This window comes from Sorex fumeus, unplaced genomic scaffold (genome assembly GCF_029834395.1).
Source record: "Sorex fumeus unplaced genomic scaffold, SorFum_2.1 ptg000058l, whole genome shotgun sequence".
Taxonomy (NCBI): Eukaryota; Metazoa; Chordata; class Mammalia; order Eulipotyphla; family Soricidae; genus Sorex; species Sorex fumeus.
The window spans coordinates 29,871,218-29,887,050 of record NW_026606115.1 but is presented as its reverse complement, the minus strand read 5'-3'; the positions used below and the strand labels follow the sequence as shown (position 1 = coordinate 29,887,050).

General features: G+C 38.0%; 1 protein-coding gene across 3 annotated transcripts in view; it reads left to right on the top strand.

Moving 5' to 3' along the window:
• THOC2 (THO complex subunit 2) overlaps positions 1 to 15,833 on the top strand; it is a 120,019-nt gene that overhangs the window by 87,161 nt on the left and 17,025 nt on the right. For 2 of the 3 annotated variants that reach the window (XM_056125640.1, XM_056125639.1), the window contains 11 exons: positions 3,410 to 3,685; positions 5,101 to 5,242; positions 5,673 to 5,830; positions 7,180 to 7,308; positions 7,530 to 7,661; positions 7,748 to 7,932; positions 8,431 to 8,609; positions 9,013 to 9,115; positions 10,624 to 11,051; positions 11,235 to 11,293; positions 12,643 to 12,759. In XM_056125640.1, coding sequence (XP_055981615.1) covers positions 3,410 to 3,685; positions 5,101 to 5,242; positions 5,673 to 5,830; positions 7,180 to 7,308; positions 7,530 to 7,661; positions 7,748 to 7,932; positions 8,431 to 8,609; positions 9,013 to 9,115; positions 10,624 to 11,051; positions 11,235 to 11,293; positions 12,643 to 12,759 — 1,908 coding nt within the window. The remainder of the gene's footprint in view (positions 1 to 3,409; positions 3,686 to 5,100; positions 5,243 to 5,672; positions 5,831 to 7,179; positions 7,309 to 7,529; positions 7,662 to 7,747; positions 7,933 to 8,430; positions 8,610 to 9,012; positions 9,116 to 10,623; positions 11,052 to 11,234; positions 11,294 to 12,642; positions 12,760 to 15,833) is intronic. The other variant, XM_056125641.1, reaches the window with a different exon arrangement.

The following is a 15,833-nucleotide window of genomic DNA, read 5'->3' as shown; positions in this document are numbered from 1 at the left end:
TCCACAGAATGGATATGTCATTCCAAAGTTCTCCCTTCCAAAATTCAACATGCCTTTTCATCAGTAAAGAAGTGAACAGCACCCAGCCTAGACCGTGTCAGACCCGAACACCTGAAGAATCTGCTGTCAGTACTCATCAATACACTGACTCGGCTCTTCATACGCTACCTGTCTGAATGCAAGGTTCCGTCCCAGTGGAAAACCAGCAGGACTATTCTACTGTACAAGAAGGGAGACATCCACGATATTGGCAAGTATTGCCTGATCTGCCTGTTGTTTGTCGTCTACAAGCTGTTCTTGAGTCATCCTGAATAGGATTGGCAGAACACTAGATGAAGGACAACCATGCGAGCAAGCTGGGTTCCGAAAATGATTCAGCACGATCGACCATATCCACAAGATAACCAAGCTAATTGAGGTTTCTCGGGAGTTTAAGATGCCACTGTCTAATAACGCTCATTCATTTAAAGAAGGCCTTTGATTCTGTTGAGATTAAAGCAGTCATTGAAGCCCTAGCAAAACAGGGTGTTAAAAGTCAATACATCAGGATCCTCCGTGAGCTGTATTGCGGATTCACTACCAGGATCTCACCGTTCTACAGGGAGGTAGGTGATCATTGACGTCAAGAGAGGAGTTCGGCAGGGTGATACCATTTCACCAAAACTCTTCAGTGCCACCCTTGAAAACGTCATGCGACAACTGGAATGGGAAGAAATGGGAGTGAAGATCAGCAACTACACCACCTCCACTTCGCTGATGACATTGTTCTATTAAAACCAAAAATTAGCCAAGCGACATAAATGCTGGCCGACTTTGACCATGAGTGTGGAAAGGTCGGACTATAGCTGAATCTCACAAAGACAGTGTTTATGAGAAATGGTCTCGTACCTCACATTCCATTCACTCTCCTTTTTTCCCCACTATTGTGTCACACCCGGCATTGCACAGGGGTTATGCCTGACTCATGCACTCAGGAATTACTCGTGGAGGTGCTTGGGGGACTATATGGGATGCTGGTACTCGAACCTGGGTCGGCCGCATGCAAGGCAAATGCCCTACCCTTTGTGCTATTGCTCCAGCCCCTCCATTTACTCTCAATGGCACAAACATCTCTGAATGCAACAGTTAGGTGTGCCTCAGTTGAGAAGTCAACATGACGAATGACCTGGCACCTGAGTTGTGCAGGAGGAAAAGAGTGGCTTGTTATGCCTTCAAGAGCCTCGAAGAAATAGCTAAGAGGATGAAGAACCTTCGGTTCCGGACACATCTCTTCGATTCCACTGTTCTTCCTGCATTAACATATGCCTCAGAGACCTGGGCCCTATGAAAATAGGATGAAAACCCTATTCAGGTCTCCCAAAGAGTAATCGAAAGAGCTATGATTGGAGTATCATGCTTTACTCAAGTGAGAGAAAGAATCCGGAGTTCCGACTTCCATCAGCGATCAAGAATCAAGGACGCTGTCTCGTTTGCCAAGGCGTCGAAAATCAGATGGGCTGGACACATAATGCGATTTGGAGGTTACAGCTGGAAGTATGGCCATTACCTAGTGAATTCCATGGGACGTCAAAGGTCACGTGGCCTACCGCCTACTAGAATGTCAGACTTCTTCGTCAAGACCATGAACAATCGGTTTGAGGCTCTTTATGTTCCTGGAGCAAGCAGACACCATTGGGCTACACTAGCACGTGACAGGGACAAATGGAATCGTTACTGGTGCCTGCTCGAGCAAGTTGATCAGTAATTGTATATCAAGTGATCAAGTTACCAATGCCTAATACCCGTTGATTCTGTAATTCTTATTTTCGTGGCCATTTCTTTTTGACTTTTTGGGTCACACCCGGCGATGCACAGGGGTTGGTTACTCCTGGCTTTGCACTCAGGAATCACTCCTGGTGGTGCTCGGGGGACCATATGGGATGCTGGGGATCGAGCCCAGGTTGGCCATGTGCAAGGCAAACGCCCTCCGCACTGTGCTATTGCTCCAGCCCCACGTGGCCATTTCTTTGAAGGAGCCTTTTGTCATTTTTTACTTGGTGCCCTTTCAGTATCTTCAGTGTGGTCTATATTTCTGTTTTTCATGGTATATGGTCACCATGGAGGAACCCATCAAGATAAAGTGATAGCATTTAGTTGGAGTCTTAGTTTTCAAATTGGTGCGCTCAAGCACAAGTATAACTTATTGTAGTAGGATCATTTATTTTTAATTCTTAATTTATACTTTTTATTGAATTACCATACGATGGGCTGGAGCGATAGCACAGCGGTAGGGTGTTTGCCTTGCATGCGGCCAACCCAGGTTTGATTTCTCTGCGCCCCTCTTGGAGAGCCCAGCAAGCTATCAAGACTATCTCGCCCATGTGGCAAAGCCTGGCAAGCTACCTGTGATGTATTCGATATGCCAAAAACAGTAACAGCAAGTCTCACCATTTGTTGTGAAACGTTACTGGTTCCCACCCGAGCAAATCAGTGAACAACTGGAGGACAGTACTACAATGGTATAATTAGCATTAACACCATGATTACAATGGTGTTAATCTATATAGTGTTTATGTATAATGTTACTGTACCTCCATCAGCACCATCAAAGTGTGCAAGACCCTGCACAACTCTCCCTATGTTTGTCTTTTCATCAAATAAGACTTTGTTCATCAGAACACTTTCATCTTGGGGGATGTAGAGGTAGTACAGTGGGTGGAGTGGTTGCCTTGCGTGCAGCCAAGCTGGGTTTGATTCCTGGCATCCCATATGATCCTCTGAGAACTGCCAGGAGTAATTCCTGAATGCAGAGTTAGTAGTAATGCCTGAGCATTGCCCGGTGTGGCCCAAGACAAGAACACAAACAACATTAACATCTTAGAGAGATTGAAGGGCACGAGATAAATAGTAAGAAATCCATTTTGTAATTTCTTTTTACATTTGGCACACTTCCTCATAATATTTCTTAGTATTTCTCTTAATTTAACTTTTAAAACAGCTGATAGAGATATCTATACTGATAAAACATTGTCTTCTAATTGATTGTTGCTAGTTCTGTTCTGCTTCTTTACTAATATTATAACCCTCTGTTCTATTTCCTTGAATATCTTAAAAACAGAGTAGTAGCCTTTAGTGTTTCATCCTTGATACAGCACTAATAGTAAAATGAGGAGAATATATGTGGGGCATATATACTTGTTCTCTTACTCAATAGGTCAGATTTGATAAGTGCTTCTGTAAAATTCGTAGTGAGTAGGACTAAATATTGGAATTGCTTTCAGTGATTGTTTAGTCTTAAATTTTGGGAAGAAACTAGGACTTCTATACCATTATGAGATAGTCATCTTTTGACCTTGAAAGTGCTACATAGGTATTTATACTGTGAAATTCAGTGCTTGAAATTGTGTTTTATGTTTACTTTTACCTTTAGTCAAAGTATGATGAACTTAAGAAATCAGAAAAGGGAAGTAAACAACAACATAAAGTTCATAAGTACATTACATCTTGTGAGATGGTGATGGCTCCTGTACATGAAGCAGTTGTCTCTTTACATGTTTCCAAAGTCTGGGATGACATCAGTCCTCAATTCTATGCCACATTCTGGTCATTGACAATGTATGACCTTGCAGTTCCACATACCAGCTATGAACGAGAAGTGAATAAACTTAAAATCCAGATGAAAGCAATTGATGATAATCAGGAAATGGTAAGTTTTTGTTCTAGGAGCTCAAGTGTCATAACTTTATAGTATTTTCATTTGCCCATATTTTGCACTTGGATTACTTAAAGCTGTGATCTTGCTTATACATACATATATATATATATATATATATATATATATATATATATATATTTTACAGGTGGTTTTAATTATTTCCTCTTAGTAGATAGTTGAAACAAGGGCTTGGTAAATGGATGAAGGTTATGATTAATCAAAAGGCACTTGGGGGCCCAGGAGATAGTGTAAAGAACTGGAGGGTATGCTTGGCATGCATAGGTCTCCAAGTTCTGGCACCACAGGGCCTTCTGAGAACCTCTGTGAGTAGCTTTGGTGGTCCTCAGCACTGTTGGAGAGGCCTATAAAACAAAGCAACAAAAGGTATCTGGGTATGCTTTTCTAGTGAAAGTTGTATTTGCAAGTTAGTATTTCTGTGAATTAATAATTTCAATTTCAAGATTGATTCCAGTTTCCGAAGGAGAATTCTTTAGGAGCTGGCTTTAATGTATTCTGTAGGCAAAAGTTTAAGGAGACCACTTTTACCATCGTGAATAGTCTTGGTGATAAATCTGAATAGTTAGGATTGTGCCAGATTATATAATACCGGGGCTGGAGTAATAGCACAATGGGTAGGGCGTTTGCCTTGCATGCGGTCGACCCAAGTTTGATTCCCAACATCTCATATGGTCCCCTGAGTACCACCAGGAGTAATTCCTGAGTACAAAGCCAGGAGTAGCCCCTGTGCATCGCTGTTTGTGACCCAATAAGAAAAAAATTATATACCTCGAAAGTTAGAAGAGAAGACTTTATAAAATTGATGGCTCCTTCGTTTGATTTGTTTTGTTTTGTGGGCACAACTGGTGGTGCCCAGGGCTTATTTCTGACTCTATGCTCAGGGATCACTCCTTGCAGAGCTTGGAGCTGCCAGAGGTTGAACCCAGGTTGGCGACATGTAAGGCAAACACCCTACCTGTTGACAGCTACTTTGATTGCTGAGGAAGGAACAGTGATAAACTGAGACCTTTAGAAAGATTACTGTAGCAGCAGCTACAAAGGCTGTATTTGATGGAGGAAGGAACTGGCGTTAGGATAGAGACCCCGTTAAGTGGACTTTGTGTAAATCATTGTGAGTTACTGAGGTTTAGATGGTGGGAAGGTGGTGGAAATGCACAAGATGTGTAAGAAGTTGGAACATTAGAATGAAAGAGTCTAAGATCGGTGGATGAATACTGGATAGGATGTCTTAAATTTGTTGGATGGATGTGAAAACATAACCAAGTGAACCCCTAAGTTATCCATGCTGAAGTCATAATATTCACATTTTTCTCTGAAATTTTTTAAATTAAAAGCAAGAGGGAAGGCAATGTACCCTTAGTTAGAAAAGTATCTAACATACATTGTAGCCTCCAAATAAAAAGAAAAAGGAAAAGGAGCGTTGTACTGCCCTACAGGACAAGCTTCTTGAAGAAGAAAAGAAGCAGATGGAACATGTACAACGAGTTTTACAGAGATTGAAACTGGAAAAGGACAACTGGCTTTTAGCAAGTGAGTTTGGGGATTGTTTCATTCATGCTACTATTAAATTATATAAGCAAACCTTTGCAACTTAGGAGATCTTATGGTATATCTTGTTTATACTTATCCACTAGATCTTTAGTTATTCATTAACACGGACTCAATTTCTTACGTTAAACTGAAGCAGACTAATTTAGTTTGTGGTGAAGTTGACTTATAATGCCAGTAGCTTGTCATTCAACTTTTCTGTAAAAATTGTTTTTATGGAGAAGTAGGGTAGAAGAATGTTCACAGAGTGAAAATGAAAGTCATACCAGGCATAACTTTTTGGTTACAAACAATAAGTAGCTGGCAATTTTATAGCATTCTCTAACTGAAGTTAGTATGCTATCATGTTTCATGGCTTTAAAGTACTTGAGGAAGAAGTTTACCACTTACTCTATTCTTTCCTTATTTTTAGAATCTACCAAAAATGAAACCATCACAAAATTTCTTCAGCTATGTATATTTCCTCGGTGTATTTTTTCAGCAATTGATGCTGTTTACTGTGCTCGTTTTGTTGAATTAGTACATCAACAAAAAACTCCAAATTTTTCCACACTTCTTTGCTATGACCGAGTAAGTTCTTTAAAATGCAATCTTTAAGAAAATGTTTTAAACAGACATAGCTAAACATTATAAAGATAGTATTGGTGTGTATGGTTATATGCATGAACCCAGTGTTGGAGAAAGTACAGTGATTAAGGCGCTTGCTTCGCATGTAGCTGATCTCGGCTCCATCCACAGCACCACATAAGGTCTTTTAAGCAACTCCAGGAGTGGTCCCTGAGCACAGAGCCAGGACTAAGTTCTGAGCACTTGAAGGTGTGACCCCCCCCAAAAAAAATAAGAAAAAAAAGCAGAAACTTCAGACAAGTGCCTGAACTTTAAATCCCCTATCTCCTTTCTAGACATATGGTTGCAAGTTGTTTAAGCTACCTATATCTCAGTTTTCTTATCAGCAAAATAAGATATCTATAAAGAATTGCTGTGAGGATTAAGTGAATCACTATACATAGAAACACTTTGAATAGTGCCTAATACATAATACCCTTATTTTAATATTTTTGTTCTACATTTAGTGTACTGTATTTTTCATAATAGGTGCAAACTCCATTTTCTACCTTTACCCCTTCAAAACCATTTATAAAAGGACTTGAGTAATGAGATTTTTCTTTTGTCATTGCAAACCAACCTTATTTGTTGATATATGTTTGGTTTTATTTTGGACCACACCTGGCGATGCTCAGGGGTTACAACTGGTTCTGTACTCAGGAGTTATTCCTAGCAGTGCTCATGGGACCATATGGGATTCTGATGATCAAAACTGGGTTGGCTTCTTTGCGTGTAAGCATCTTACCCGCTGTGCTATCTCTCTGGCCCCATTAAAGGATGGAATTTTTTGTTTGTTTTTTGGGGGGGTTATACTCAGCAGTGCTCAGGAAGTATTCCTCTGCACTCAGGGATCACTCCTAGCCGGGCTCGGGGATGCCAGGGAGTGCATCCCTGTTAGCCGTGTGCAAGGCAAGCTCTCTACCCATTGTTCTGTTGCTCCAACCCCCAACTATTTTTTAAATAAAAGTTTTTTTGTTGTTGCTTTGTGAATGTGATATTCCCTCCCAAAAGCCGGAATTATTAATTGTCTTGTTATTGTATTAGGGAAAGATAATGTTTTCCTAAACTTTCTAAATAGTTTCGTATTATTTGCCATAGTGTGTTCTTTTAAAATATTTGACTGGCAAACTCCCCTTGGCGTACCCAATATGCCAAATACCAGTAACAATGATGGGTCTCATTCTCCTAAAGAGCCTTGAATATAATCTCAGGGTTAGGATGAAGGAGACGTTACTGGGGCCTGCTCGAGGCAATCGACGAATAACAGGATGATTTGACTAATTTTGATATTTATTTTTTACATTTTCCTCTAGGTTTTCTCTGACATAATTTATACAGTTGCAAGTTGTACTGAAAATGAAGCTAGTCGTTATGGGAGATTTCTTTGCTGTATGTTAGAGACTGTGACTAGGTGGCACAGTGATAGAGCCACATATGAAAAGGTATGGCTAATAGGTGTCATTGCATACTGTATTTTGTTCTCTCAAATGCCATTGATATTCCAGATATCAGTGAATAAGCTGAACCATTTGACAGAGTTGCCATTCCCATATGCACTGTGTTTTCACTTGTACTCATTAATCTAGATCAGTCTACTTAAATTTCAACTTGTGCTTCTTTCTGCTAAAAGCTATAATCTTTCTCTCTTTGCCTCCCCCCATAGGAATGTGGAAACTATCCAGGTTTTCTTACTATATTACGGGCAACTGGATTTGATGGTGGAAATAAAGCTGATCAGTTAGACTATGAAAATTTTCGACATGTTGTACATAAATGGCATTATAAACTAACCAAGGTAAAAAAAAAACTCTACAAGGTGATGCTTATTTTCTTTTCATACTTACACATTCATAATAATTTATCTTATGATATTTATTGTAGGCATCAGTACATTGCCTTGAAACAGGAGAATATACTCACATCAGGAATATCTTGATTGTGCTAACAAAAATACTTCCTTGGTACCCAAAAGTTTTGAATTTGGGTCAGGCACTGGAAAGAAGAGTACATAAAATCTGCCAAGAAGAAAAGGAGAAGAGGCCAGATCTATATGCATTGGCTATGGGGTAATACAATTATACTTTAATGTGGTTTGTGAGACTAGATTACAGAAGAATTCTGAAGACTTTAAAATGTTTTACAGTGTTGAAGTTTATCTGCCTTACTTCAGGAGATTATGGGAGATTATGCGATCATGTTCCCCCAGGCTGGTGAGAGTTGTCAATTCTGATTATCAGCTTCCAGTCTAGACTGGATGACAGTGTCAAGTCAAATATAATATGCCTTAGCTTAGAGGAAATGTAATTTGATCATCAGTTATCAGATCTTCAGTAGGAGAAAAAGGGGTATCTTAGCAGAAGGATTAGTTACATAGAAATTTTTATTTTAAAGATAGAATCTAGGGCTCTCTTATAAAAGAACTTCAAAAACTTACTGAAAGTTAATTTTTTATACTTTAACTCCAAATAGTGGAATGAAAAACTTGCTAATTTTATTCATGTATGCCTCTTGTTTTTGTTATTTGATTTGTTTTTGTATATTTAAATACTTTGTGCGACTTTCAGCTACTCTGGGCAGTTGAAAAGTAGAAAGTCATACATGATACCTGAAAATGAGTTTCATCACAAAGACCCTCCTCCGAGAAATGCAATTGCCAGTGTACAAAATGGCCCTGGTGGTGGGCCTTCTTCATCATCCATAGGAAGTACATCTAAGTCAGATGAAAGCAGTACTGAGGAGACTGGTATGCTTATTTGTAGAAATTTATAAGTAATATATTTTGCTTCAACAAATTGAAGTGTTCTATATCCCATAACAAGTAAAATATAATTTTATTTTTTTAAATTCCCTTGGTATGTAATTATCAAGCATTCAGGCCTTTGCTTCTGTTTTTGTTTGTTTTTGTTTTTGGGTTTCACCTGGTGATGTTCTGGGGTTACTCCTGGCTCTCACTCAGGAATTAGCTCAGGGGACCTACTGGGATGCTGGGGATTGAACCTGGGTCAGGCACATGCAAGGCAAAAGCCTTACCTACTGTATTATCACTCTGGCCCCAAAGTGTCTTTCAATTAATTAAGAATAATCTTGATGTGAAATTAATCTATGTCCAGGGACTTGTTAATAATAAAATTTTACCTTTATTTCAGATAAATCAAGGGAGAGATCTCAGTGTGGAGTGAAAGCTGTTAATAAAGCTTCTGTTGCCACACCAAAAGGAAATTCAAACAATGGAAATAGTGGCTCTAATAGGTAAGATATATGTACTATAAATCGAAATTCAGAATCCCCAATCCTCAGTGCTATGGATTGAACCTTTCACTTTATTACTTTATCACTGAGCCACATCACTGGCCTTTGTAGAGGATCAACCTCATTTGATAGGAATGGAACAGAGTACTAGTTCTGTTAATATGAAAATAGTTTTTGTTGGATCACTGTCACTGTGTCACTGTCATCCCATTCATCAGTTTGCTCGAGCGGGCGCCAGTAACGTCACCATTCGTCCCAGCCCTGAGAGTTTAGCAGCCTCTCCTTAATCGTTCTTCCCGACGCTGCCATATTGGAGGCTCTTTCAGGGTCAGAGGAATGAGGCCTGTTATTGTTACTGTTTTTGGCATGTTGAATATGCCACGGGGAGCTTGCCAGGCCCTGCCGTGATTGTGTTGGATAATGAAATTTTTATGTGCCTATTACCATGATGTTTATCATCTTTATTATGAGGTTTTTTTTTCTTTTGCCTTTTGGGTCACACCTGGCGATATTCAGGGGTCCTAGCTCATGCACTCTGGAATTACTCCTGGCAGTGCTCAGGAGACCATATGGGATGCTGGGAATTGAACCCGGGTTGGCTGCGTGCAAGGCAAATGCCCTACCTGCTGCGCTATCACTCCAGTCCCTGATCTGTATTTTTTTTTTAAAAGAAGATAAGCAATTCCTGTGGACAATCTGGATGAGCATAAATAATGTAAAAGAAACCTGTACTGATTCAGACCAGTGCTCCATCTATCCAAGTAATCCAGTTCCTGATAGTACAACCCTTGTTTGACTTCTGGCATAATTTGTGATTGTTATCATGTAAATCTCAAAAGTTATGAATATACATAAAAATAGGCCTGACATTATTGTAAACATTCTTTTAAATCTGTTTATGGGTTTGGTTAAAGTTGTACTTTAGTTTTCAGAGTGGGCTGCTTTTAGTTGTAGAATGTTTTTATTCAGTTCCACCCTACGTTCCCTTTGTTGTTACATTGACCAGGGTAACACATTAATGTGCCTGACAGAGTCACATATTTAGTTGTGGTGCTCACCAGAGTTGCACATAAGTTTGTAGTGCTTGCACACTTGACCACAGTGTACAACTAGAGCAAAGGTCCTGTCCCGTTCGTTCCTTGTGCTCTTGTAATTCCTGGTTGTGAGGCTCATTCAAGGTTTGCTTTGGTGCTCACGTTTCTTTTAGTTGTGCTTGCTGATGATTGCACCCCTTTGTTATGGTGCTTATAGAACACCTGGCTGCAGTGGGGTCAGAGATGGTTTGTAGTGTGAGGACTGCAGAGAGCAGAGCTGCCAGGGTCACACTTGGATATGTGGTAGCACTGGCGATTGAACTCCTAATCTTACATTTATGGGGTAGGTGTTGTAGACCACTGTGCATATTTTAAAATTTTGTATGTTAAGAAACAAGGAAGAAATCTGTTCTGACTTAAAATGCAGAATATATTTATGAAAACTTAAAACCTTATAATTTTATTTGTCCACAGCAAAGCTATTAAAGAAAATGATAAGGAAAAAGGAAAAGAGAAAGAAAAAGAGAAAAAAGAAAAGACCCCAGCTACTACTCCAGAGGCAAGAGTACTTGGTAAAGATGGTAAAGAAAAACCAAAGGAAGAGCGGCCAAATAAAGATGAAAAAGCAAGAGAGACGAAGGAAAGAACACCCAAGTCTGATAAAGAGAAAGAAAAATTGAAGAAGGAAGAAAAAGCTAAAGATGAGAAATTCAAGACCGTTGTTCCCAATACAGAGTCCAAATCAACTCAAGAAAAGGAAAGAGAGAAGGAGCCATCCAGAGAGAGAGATATAGCAAAGGAAACTAAATCAAAGGAAAATGTTAAAGGAGGAGAAAAACCACCAGTTTCTGGGTCCTTGAAGTCACCTGTTCCCCGATCAGATGCTGCAGAACCTGAAAGGGGTACACTGTCTTTCTTTATACTTGTTTACCTTCTGTTGTTATGTATAGTTAGTTCTTGTGTCCTTGACAAGTTATCTGGGAAGATTGATACTTGATGAGCCTAAAAAGTTGATAAGTTTTTGGAAATATTTGGGGAAAAGTGAAAATAAACCTTGTTGTGACTTTTTCTTTTTGTCTCAACAGAACAAAAACGCCGTAAAATTGATACCCACCCTTCTCCATCACATTCCTCAACAGTAAAGGTTAGTATAGCCTGAGGAAGGCAGCGTCCATATTAGGCTCACCTGTTTGGAATACGTGTCCTGACTTCCTTCAAGTCTTGTGCCGAGTATTCACTGGAGCCACTGGAGGTTTTATATTGCATTACAAAATGCATTTTTTACATATTGGTGGACTGATTTTTTTCCTATTGAGTGTTTTTATTGTAAAAATGATAAAACTTCAAGGACCTAGCACTAATTTTATAGCGCTTCAAAGTGCAAGAGAAATTTTACTCAGAAGTGCCTCACTGCTTTAAGCAGTTTTTTTGGAGTGCAATGGTAGCTACAAGCAAATGAATCTTTTCAGCAGAATGAAGCCTATTTTTCGGCATAAATATTGAAGAATGTATAGCTCTGAAGACTTGCTGGATGATACAGGATAAACAAGATACCTCTGAATTCATCAAGCTTCTTGATGAGCATCATACCGATGTGTGCCTTCTAAGAAGGAGTCTTGAAAGGAGTTCCATTTTAAAGTCTCCTTGGTGATCAGTTCTCCTGTAGTTGTGTATATTCAGTGAGCATGCAGCTTCTGTTGTATCTTCCCTTGGAGGTTTGTTTATACCCATTCGGTTCCCAACAAGTTGAACCTTGCGTTACGATAAAAGCAGATGTGGCATCCAATCCTACCACCCAGCAAAGAGAAACCCCAGGCATTCAACTGCAGCACAAAATCGTGGGTGTAGCCTTCTTGAAGACTCAGGGTAGCCATTCCTTGCTCCATATTTAATTTTAATTCTAAAGTCATCTAATTTCATGGAATCTTTGAATTGCAGGACGTTGAACTTTTAAAACTGTAAGTTAATAATTATTCATTGAGCACTGTGGTGGAATGCCATAATTGATTTCTTTTTCTTTTTTAATATGCTTATTTTGGGAGGTCTGAGAATTATCATCAGAGACACTTTGTAAAAAAGTGATTACTCTTTTACAGAAGTTTTTCTTGTTAATATAATGCCACAGAGTTTTCTGACTAGTGAAGTGAAACTTGAAACCTCCCAAGTAAAGAAAAAGTATAAAAATGTAAGGCAATGTTCTTCCACAGTGATCTCCACTGTTTTAACTTTTTTTGTGGAGAAAGATAGGTTTTCCGTTCTTCAGATCTTAACATTAATTGTAGCTTAAGTACAGTGATAAAAGATGTGGCATTGACATTTTAAAGTTCTAAACAAAGTAAGATTTTTGTTACATTGAGTACATATAATTTAGTTTTTTGAACATTACAATTCCATTACATGGTTTTGCTTTTGTTTTTTTTTTTCTTATTGATAATCATGTAATAATAACATCACAAGATTTATCTTCACAAGAAGTAGCTGGTTTATTTCCAGGTTACAGCCATACTTCCCAAAGTTCCTCTGGGTTCTGAGAACTATGCCAGCTCACCTGTCATCTCCATTCATTTTCTACAGGACAGTCTCATCGAACTCAAGGAGTCTTCAGCAAAGGTTTGAGTCTTTTAAAATCATCATGCCTAAGTAAAAGAAACAAACAAAAGTCTTTACTTCATTTGCTTATTAGATACCCGTACTCAAGTAAATTCAGTTTAAGCTGTAGAAAAACCTTTAAAAATACCCATTACAAACAGAAACAATGGATGACAATGGTCCCTTTTAATGAGATTGTTATAAAATGTGTGTAATGTGACATTTCTATACTCTCTTCCTGCTCACTGTGTTCTGCATTATTCTTTTATGCTTCAAAGTCTGGAAATACATTAAGGTTTGGGGAAAGAGTTGGTTTGTTTTGGGGAGTAGGCTTATATCTCAACAAAAATCTGTTAGGCTGTTTTCTAACTTCTTAAAAAGACAAACCAAAGTCCTAAAAACAAATTTGATGCAGTTACATAGCTGTTCTAAAAATGAGCCATCTCAATCCATAGAGTTTTCTTTATTGCCTTTACCAAACTACTTTTATGGGTAGTTGTAGCATAATAGCAAGAAATATGGTTAATGTGAACTAATCATTCTATTCTCTTGGAAGGAAATAATCAACTTGATGAGTGTGTTTACATGTCAGTATTAATTCTTATTGCTCTACTTTCTTGAGCACTCTGCTACTAAAAACAATGTGCAGTTTGTGTATCTTACTACAGAGTCCATTTCATTATTGTAGTTTAATTGTCCATTGTTTGTGTTATTTTTGTCGTATAAAATTTGTACCCTCTTCACTTTGATTTTCTACTTTGCCTTTTCTTATATCTAAGCATTTCTTATTTGATGGGCCGATACAAAATGAAATTTTGAAACAAAGCCAGTTGACATTACTAACCGCTTTTAGACATACAGCTTTATTATGAAATGTCTGTGGATATTGGGCAAATACGCACTAATTTTAACTACTTAGATTAGCAATTGTGCCTGTGTCCTGAAATTGAAGCATTGTTTTTAGAATATACTGTATTTATCAAAATTATCAGTGGTATTGTGAATGGTTTCTTTTAAAGTAAAACTTTTTATTGGCTAAAATACAGATGTATTGAAATATATTAGGTTTTCATAATTAGTTTGAGATTGTGTATGCCAGTCTTAACAATCAGTCTTAACCATGACCTTTGTGGACTTTTAAATTCATGGGTTAACAATGTTACCTTGTGAATATTTTTTGAAACATAACTTGGAAGCAGTTTGAAACCTGCTGTTAATAGTTAACTGAATTTTCTAATCATTAATGGTTCCTCTTACATTTGATGAAAGCTTTTTGAAAATTAAACATGTGAGATAGGCATTTGAGATAGTGATTTCATACTCATAACAGTGTTGTGAAGTAGATAGGGAAGGTAATAGTACTTATTTTTACTAAAAGACTAAAGAAGTCCAGATGCCATACAGTGGCATCTTTTCCAGTGGAACTATAACCTGCTAGTTCCCACTCAAATTAAGGTTCTTAAAGTGGTCTTACTACAATGAAAATAGTTTTTAGAGAAGTTATGGTTTCTGGTTTCTTGATTCTTAGCATCCATATTGACAATAGCTGAAAAGGTTTCCAACTCTTTTAGTATTTGCCTTGTTCTTCAAATTATAACGATTCACGTCACTTCCCCCAACCCCTTAAAAAAGGTGGTGAGTTTTTTGTGAGCATGTAAAACATAGTAGATTTTTTTTTCATATTCAACCAGGAAATTGGAAAGTTTTATATAAATGCACTGTTAAAAATTACTTGATTCATAAGATTTCAGATACTGCTAAGTGTGTGGTACCTGGCGATATGATTACATGTTCAGTTTTTGAAATGAACTTATATCTAAAGCTGATTATATAAACTCATTGTTTCTCTGATAGCTTTTTTATTTTAGAAGATTTGAAAGGTGTGTGTCCCTTTTTTCATGTTATCTTGTCACTCTCATATATAAATTGTTTCCCTGTTTTAGTTTAGCCTTGTTATGCTTTGTCCCTGGGATCCTCTCTTTTGTTATTTCATTACATGTTCTTGGCTTTTCAAGTGGTTCAGTATAGGGAAAATACTAGTTTAATATTTATGTGTTTTCTATTTCCTTTTTGTCGTGGGGGGCACAACCTGGCAGTTTCAGGGCTGATACCTGACTCTGCATTAAGGAATCATTTCTGGCAGGCTCAGGGGACCATGTGGGATGACAGGGATCGACCTGGTTGGCTACATGCAAGGCAAGCACCCTGCTTGCTGTACTACCTGCTCGAGACCGTAATATCCAAATCTTTTTTGTCGGTTCAATTCTTGTTCACCTCCAATTTCTGTTTGACATGTTTCTAGTTTGGTCAGTTGTCTTTTCACCTACCTATCCTAAAAGCTATTTTAAGTCACTTTTCTCTATAATTTTGGGGGGCAGCAATAACCACCTCAAGACAATTGAGCTTTTCTATTGATTTTGAAATAAGGATTAGCAACTAAACCTAAGCCTAAACCTAAAAGTGAGGCTATATATACATCATTCATACACAGATATATACATGCATATGCGTGTGTATAGAAGGTTTAATAAAGTCAGTGTAGCAGTGTTCTTTAAGCACATTTGAAATCAAATTATTTTCATGCATTAATGATCCCCTTGTCTAGAATAAAAAAATCAAAAAAATCCAATAGTGCTTCTAGATCAGTTTAACAAATTATTAATTTTATTTGGCAAACATGTATTTACTACTCTGTGCAAGAGACTTGGAAATATGATATGTGAGTTCCACTGCTGTCTCATAAACTATGTTGTGGACAAAAATTAAGAACACAAAATTTATAGGTGACGTCTGTGACACAAATGAGGTTAATATAGAATAGTTCAAAAGTTCATTAGTGAGTTGGAGGATTGAGGGAAGGTTGAGATGCTAGTGACTTCTGAGCTATCTTTGTATGACTTTAAGAGAATAAGATGAAAGTGAGCAACCATTTTGGTAAAGTGAAAAACTGTTGGGAAGGAGAGGATGTTTATGCAACAGTGGTAGCCACAGCTTAGAGCGCATTTTTGAGTTTCTCCTTAGTAGTACATAGTTGTGCAAAGATTGTGAAAAGCTTAAAATATCTATGCTAAGGCATATGGATTTTATTCTGCAGA